This window comes from Corythoichthys intestinalis, chromosome 5 (assembly GCF_030265065.1).
Source record: "Corythoichthys intestinalis isolate RoL2023-P3 chromosome 5, ASM3026506v1, whole genome shotgun sequence".
Classification (NCBI taxonomy): Eukaryota; Metazoa; Chordata; class Actinopteri; order Syngnathiformes; family Syngnathidae; genus Corythoichthys; species Corythoichthys intestinalis.
This window is the reverse complement of record NC_080399.1, coordinates 22,151,652-22,159,117: the sequence shown is the minus strand read 5'-3', so window position 1 is coordinate 22,159,117 and position 7,466 is coordinate 22,151,652. Positions and strand designations below refer to the sequence as shown.

The 7,466-nt window shown below is 40.2% G+C and overlaps 1 protein-coding gene across 2 annotated transcripts in view; it reads left to right on the top strand.

The window, feature by feature from the left end:
• Nucleotides 1-137: 137 nt before the first annotated feature.
• Nucleotides 138-7,466, top strand: part of dapk2b (death-associated protein kinase 2b) — a 39,960-nt gene continuing 32,631 nt past the window's right edge. For both annotated transcript variants that reach the window (XM_057836135.1, XM_057836133.1), the window contains exons 1-2: nt 138-254; nt 613-738. In XM_057836135.1, the coding sequence (XP_057692118.1) occupies nt 662-738 (77 nt within the window). In that variant the 5' untranslated portion in view covers nt 138-254; nt 613-661. The remainder of the gene's footprint in view (nt 255-612; nt 739-7,466) is intronic.

Below are 7,466 nucleotides of genomic sequence, written 5' to 3'. Positions count from 1 at the left end.
TCTGTTCGAAAGGCAAGTTCATTAATAAAAATATTTTTAAAAAAATATTCTGGCTTCACTGTTTTGAGGAAACAACAGTCATGTTCAAGTTATTGGTAGCACGCCTTTCACAAGAGGAGGCCTCAGTGGGAGGGACTAGATGCCACATAAAAGTGTGATGATGTTACCATGACGTGACACAAGACAATACAAGAGGCTGAGTGAGGACACTTTTCCATTGAGGACAACCAAGCAACCTCTGCATCTCACTCAAGGTAGTTTTAACATCTTAACTAACTGTACTCTCATACTAACAGCACGCGTCTGCACAGTATTTCCAAAGCAAACATTTCCCCACAGGAGCAGAACTCTTTGCCTAACTTGCCCTAATTATCCCAAAGCTGCTTTTATTCTTTATAATCCTGCTACATTCCCCAGTCCCGGCCTGAGCACTATTACACTGCACATGCTGGCAGTGTGTGAACAAGGCGAGAGACAATTCAGCAGAATTTATTCTCAAAATTTAGTGAAAGTAGGTCCAACTCTAGGATGGAATGTTTCTTGCAGCAAGCTGTGACATGCACTGTGAGAGACCAACAGCAGTCAATCCTTTGTGTATGTGTGTGTGTTCAGGAAAGTGGATTTAGTGGTGCAAACGGCGTGAAGGAGATCATCCATATCAATGAGGACACCTGGAATGGCGCTTTTCAAGCAGCAGGCTGTGGAGGATTTCTATGACATTGGGCAGGAATTAGGAAGGTGAGTCCAGAGGGGGGATTCAGATCTTGACATTACTGCTGCTATATGTGACAGTTAGTTTGCTTAACTCATTCACTAATAATCGAATAATCACTGCCACCCCGTCAGTCAAAATGGACTTGATGTTTATCACCGTCAATGACCGCTAATGTGTTAAAAAGTCACACACCATGCCCAGTCATACTCTACTCTTTCCTGTCTTCCCTCTTGGATGTCGACTGCTCTAAAAGGCAGTAAATGAGTTAAAGGGATCCACGGGTAGAAAGACTTGTAGTTCTTAAACGATAAACGTTATTATGAGTTGAAATAGTTTGATACTGGAACCCCTCTTGATGTTTTCGTTTTTATACAGTTTATAAAATTAGTTTAACTGTTGCCATTGTTGTTGACATCGCAGAGTGGTGACCTTCCGGGGTATGACTCTAGCGACATAAACATGTCATCTATTCAACCCTTTCAATTTGAACCAGAGAGGAACATTAATGAGCATGACAGCGCTGTGGATATTTCACAAAACGAGCAGCAAAAGAAAAATGAACAGGAAAGACGGGATGAGACGTGACGAGAGTAAGAAAAAAAACCTGTTCTGCCAGTTACAGCGGCGAAACGTCCTACAAGAGGCGAATTTGACACCCAGATTCACACAGACAGAATATACTAAAGATGCCTTAAGAAAATACTTAAACATAGTGATATCAAATAAGATTGGATTAAATATGCGACGTGACTAATGTAGTCAACAGATCAAAAATCTGCTTTAAAGCTAACAGAAGAAAACACTATGCTTAAAAGTATGAGAGAAAAACACATCCAAAAGTATTTAGAGGCAATGAAAAGGTTATAAAAGACTCAGTAAAAACACAAATAGTAAGTACTCGCCGCTTTTAACAGATGAGTGCATGTGTTTGACGTCCCACCACGTAGAAGGAATTGCAATACCCTGGTAGTATTCGTCGAGTGACAGTGACAATCTACGTCATCACCCCGAGCGTCCATAAAACATGGCGCCCACTGTAGGTCAAAACATGTACTAGATATTATAGATTTTTAAATCAATTGCAATATTTTATGTGTTTGTAATAACATATTTTAGTAAAATTGTGGCTTATTAGAGCCTACAAGTCTTTAAGTCCGAGGTTCCCTTTAAGAAAGTGTCTGACAGTGAATCATCGCTTGTGTGAACGTCTTAGGTGTGTGTACAGCGACTCTGCGTGATGGTGAAAATGTATGTGTGAGAGTGTTATCTGCTAGCCCCACCCAGTCAAAATGGATTGGACGTCTATCGCCGTCAATGGCAACCAATAAAAAGTTAAAAAGTTGCACACACCATACTCAGTCATACCCTATTCTTTCCTGTCCTCCCTCTTGAATGTTGGTAGTTGTCAATGGCAGTGAATGAGTTAAGCAAGTGACTGAGAATCAATGATATCATGTGTGAGTAACCTTTGTGTGCAGCGACTGTGTGTGTGAGTGAAAATGTATCTGTAGATTTATTCTGTTAGCGTAAGCATGTGTTTGTGAGTGAGTGTGAGAAAATATACAGTATATGTAAGTGTGTGTGGGACGTTTGGTGTATCAGCGTATGTATGTGGGTAATTTTAAGTCAGACTGTGAGGGTTGCTGTGTGTGAGAGGGCAAGTGTGTGGAAACACATTCTTGTCAATTAACTTATTAAATTTGTGACTGAAAGAACAATATCCCGGATACAAGCGGCCGAAAGGAGTTTCCTCCACAGGGTGTCTGGGCTCTCCCTTAGAGATAGGGTGAGAACTTCGGTCATTTGGCTCAGGCATCTGGTTCGGATGCCTCCTGGACACCTCCATGGAGAAGTGTTCCGGGCATGTCCCACTGGCGGGAAGCCCCAGGGACGACGCAGAACACGCTGGAGAGACTATGTCTCTCGGCTAGCTTGGGAACGCCTTGGGATCCCGCCGGAGGAGCCGGTTGAAGTGGCTAGGGAGAGGGAAGTCTGGGCTTCCCTGCTAAAGCTGCTGCCCCCCCCGACCCAACCCCAGATTAAACGGAAGATAATGGATGGATGGTTACCTTACTTAAAGCAATAGAAAACACCTAGCAATGACCTTCATGTTATGGTCACACAAAGTATTTAAGTATTGTAGAGGATGATGTCAGTGAGTCTTCTTGCTCACTGAGTTGGTTTGCGTTGCTGTGTTCGGCTGCTCGTGTCTCTTGTATCGCTAGTCTCCTTGCCCGTGTAGGTTCACTATCCTCTTCCCCTCACTATCCACTCGCTCTCGCTATATGATTGGCCGAAGAGTCGAAATGCTCTCCCGTGAAATGCCTGTTTAAAAATGTTCCCGTTGTTACTTCTTGCGTTCGCTTAAAAGTGTCCATTTAAAAAGGAAAAGCGATGGATGATACTACACACAGAGCGTATTATTAACAAATGTTAAAGTTTTATAATCATATAGCGAGAATAAGGAACGTCACTGACAATCGCAGGCCCCCGCGAGTGGATAGTGAGGGGAATAGGATAGTGCGCCTACACCGGAAAGGCGCGCGACAAAGAATTCTCCCCCAGAACACAACAGACCCCACATTAGTTCCATTGGTGAATTATGAACTCAGAATAAAGGGTCACCACATTATGCTAATCGTGCTTTTCTTAGACCTCTGATAATGGAGAAAATAATGTTTAAACTAGGGCTCTCAAAATTATCGCGTTAACGGGCAGTAATTAATTTTTTAAATTAATCACGTTAAAATATTTGACCCAATTAACACACATGCCCTGCTCAAACATTAAAATGACAGCACAGTGAAATGTGTACTTGTTGTGGTTTTCGGAGTTTTGTCGCCCTCTGCTGGCGCTTGGGTGCAACTGATTTTATAGGCTTCAGCACCCATGAGCATTGTGTAAGTAATTATTGGCATCAACAATGGCAGGCTACTAGTTTATTTTTCAATTGAAAATTTTACAAATTTTATTAAAATGAAAACATTAAGAGAGGTTTCAATATAAAATTTCTATAACTTGTACTAACATTTATCTTTTAAGAACTACAGGTCTTTCTATCCATGGATCGCTTTAACAGAATGTTAATAATGGTAATGCCATCTTGTTGATTTATTGTTATAATAAACAAATACAGTACTTATGTACTGTATGTTGAATGTATATCCATCTTTTGTCTCATCTTTCCATTCCAACAATAATTTACTGAAAAATATGGCATATTTTATAGATGGTTTGAATTGCGATTAATTGTGATTAATTACGATTAATTAATTTTTAAGCTGTAATTAACTCGATTAAAAATTTTAATCGTTTGACACCCCTAGTTTAAACCCAAAAATGACATCGCTTACAAGTGCAGTCATCATGTCAGTCACGCCATGCATGTACAGCACACGAACACTTGAAATAGGTCAAAAGTAACTAAGAAAATAGGCGCGCACTCATTATAGTTTCTGTACCTGTTTAATCTGTCGCAGTCTTTCTCTGTCTGAGACTCACTCAGACGAAGCACGCTTACCTCCTGGGTCCATTAAAGCTTTCTTTCTCCAATAGGTGCAAGTAGCACATTGTGTAGTCAATGAGTGACGAGTAGGCGGGATAATCTAAAATACTTGCATTTGATTGGCTAAAACAGTACTGGTTTCTAAAAATGTCTGAAAAGAGCTATTTTACCTACTTTTGGGAAATATTGACTATTATTTAAGCTTTCTCCACTTATTAGACATCAGAAAAATTAGATTATGTGTTTTTTCACTTTGTTAAACAATCTTTCTGGTGGGATGCACTTAATAAAGGTGTTTTCTATCGTTTTAACTTATTGGCTGCCATTGATGATGATAGTTATACAATACTTTTGATTTGCTAATACTGCCAGCCCTCCTTGTTCAAACTGGGAGCCTTGCAGTTCTAAAGGTTGTACGGCCTTTTTATTACGTATGCTAGCTCATGAGTTAAAACACTAGCAAGCTCTCAAGTGCAGTGTCACTTTGTTTTGTGTCATATGTCTGTCCACGTAACAGGCAACAAACACATCAAGGAAAGTCTTTTTCGTTTACTTTTGAGTAAATACAGTTAGCTTTAGCTGTGCATGTTGGATACACTTGGCCACAGACACACACTTGAGCAGGGTGTTGATTTGAAGCATTCAGTCCACACAGTCCTGCAGCTGGAAGTTGGGCTCTATTTTAATGAATTTGAAGCCATTTTTGTATTCATTCAAATTTGCGGTAACAGATTTAGAAGGATTTTCTGATCACTATTTGGGTTTTTAATGGAAGTGTGTGTGTTGCTGTCCTGTGTTAAACCTGAGAATGCTGCCTGTATTTCGGTGACGGCAGGTCTTAAGGGCAAAGCGAAACATGTCTAGATTTGATGAGCTGTCTAGTCTGAACGAACTCCACCCCAGGGTGGAGGATCCTTGTGCTGAATGAGACTTGGGCAGGCCCACTTAACTCGACTAGCAACGAATGAGAAACTTCCCAGTGTGAAATCCCATGTGAGGAACCTGAGAGTCTATTTAGCATTGACAGAAATCTTCACTCTTGACAGACCGACTGGGAGGGACAGGAAACCCCTCTCAACGTTGTATCTGTAGTCCAAATGTTCACTTTGACCCGTTGAACGTTACACCCAAAAACACTGGACTAACTGGAGAGAAACTGGGATTTATATAGGCCTATACTCAATAAGCCATCCTCATCTGTCAACCAGTGAAAGCATCTGAAATGAAACATGAAAGTTTTGCCTGGATCCCTTCTGTATTGCAGTCGCAAATCATGCGTCAAGTAATGCAGAAGTAGCCTTTCGATGGCCAAGCACGGTGCTTGTTAACGCAGGTCTGATTGATGATACGTGACAGGAAGTTTAATGAGTGAGTCCACAGCTGCCACAGACCGTTCCACTGGAGAGTTGCGGTGTGAGAAGGTTTCATATCCTGTTATGTAATCAGTTGTCAAATTGGTTTGATGTCATACCTGTCAAAACTAAACTCCATTACTGTTCTCTAAAAATTTAGGATTTCGTAGAATACTCTTGTTAGGTCTCTGTTATGTTTTTCTCTTTTCCTTTTGTCACGGCCATGGGTTCTCAAGATTTAAAAAAAAAAAAAACACAAATTAAGATTTTATGGCTCTTTTGACCAAGGAAGAAGCAGATGTCAGCCTGAAATTAGGATAGTGCTTCAAACGCATCAGTGGACTAAACTGGTGTCCACATTCTTGTGCGACATTAATGGGTCTGAAGGCAGTGACTGGAAGGAATCCAATCATGACAAACTGGATAACTTTAAAAACTATGCGAGTGATGGTCAAATTAATGGAAATAACTAATGGTTAAGGTTTGGATATAAATCATCAAGACCGCTTGGTTGTGCAGGAGGTTTAATGACACTGTTTCAGAATGACTTTTAAAAGTGTATTGAAATGTATTAAAGTAATTATTTCATGGCTGGAAAAGTAAATTATTCCTCAGTATGTTCTCAGTTTCTGTGACAAATTTGGTGGTTGTTTGACCTCACTAACATGCTGATTTATTAGCAAAAGTGAAGGATTTTTGTATTGAAAAGATACCGGAACAGGGTCAGGAGCCCGCGGCGCTAGAGCCGCATGCGGCTCTTTAGTGCTGCCCTACTGGCTCCCTGGAGCTTTTTCAAAAATGTTTGAAAATGGAAAAAGATGGCGAAGGGAAATGTATTTTGTGTTTCAATATATTGTCTGTAGAAGGTCAAACATGACACTTTGTATTGTAATGAAGTTAAACTTGAGGCAGCATCATACAACAGAGTAGTCACGTGGTGCTTCATTTTCTATTTGATCCACCGCAGGGAAAATAAACATTTCATCACAAAGGTTCATTATGTATTTGTAGCCAACTTAGTTATTTTGATAAGAAACTAATATAGCTAATAAAGATACATATAGCATGTGTTGCCTTCATTGTAAGGCTTACTGGTATATAAGGCTTATATTTTTTTTGCAGCTCCAGACATATTTGTTTTTTGGTCCAATATGGCTCTTTCAACATTTTGGGTTGCCGACCCTTGTTAACTAGAAGAACCATTTTTAATGGATCTCGTTTTCCATGGGACTTATGCTTTGGCTGTTGGCTATATACATGATACAAAACATTGGTTTTACTGAGAACTCCAGAATCCATCGATGCGTTGTAAAAACAGCCGTGTATTTGATGACATTTCCCTCACTGTGCCGCTCCTGACCACAGTAAGCAAGGCCAATTGTGTGTTAACCACAGCCAAGAAAAATGCGGTCGGTCTTCAAGCAGTCTGCACGTGAGACCACAGTGGAAATTTTGATATGATATGGAAGAATTGATGAGCAAATGGTAAATATAAAAGGGGATTCACGCAATGTCGGAAAGGTCATCCTGAACACACATCTATGATCAGTTTAGGAGCCTTTCCTGCTGCATGAGGAATGTGTTTACTAACTGCAGCCTGATTGAGGGAACTCCGTGTTGACCTCTTGCTCATTCCTGAGTTTCAAGCGGAGATCCTCCCATCAGCAGATTCTCATACAGCTACGCCTCCACGGAAAACACTTTAGCGACCTCTTACTCAACCACAACCTTGCTTTGCTGTTTTTAAAAATGCGCATCTTTGCATAAAGTTGGTACACTGTAAAAAACCTCTAGAATTTGCTCAATAAAATTGAGGTAATAATTTACACTCAGTTTGATAGTGTAAAGTTTAGCCAATTTTACTTTGTAAATATTACCTAAAAGCGTTAACAAT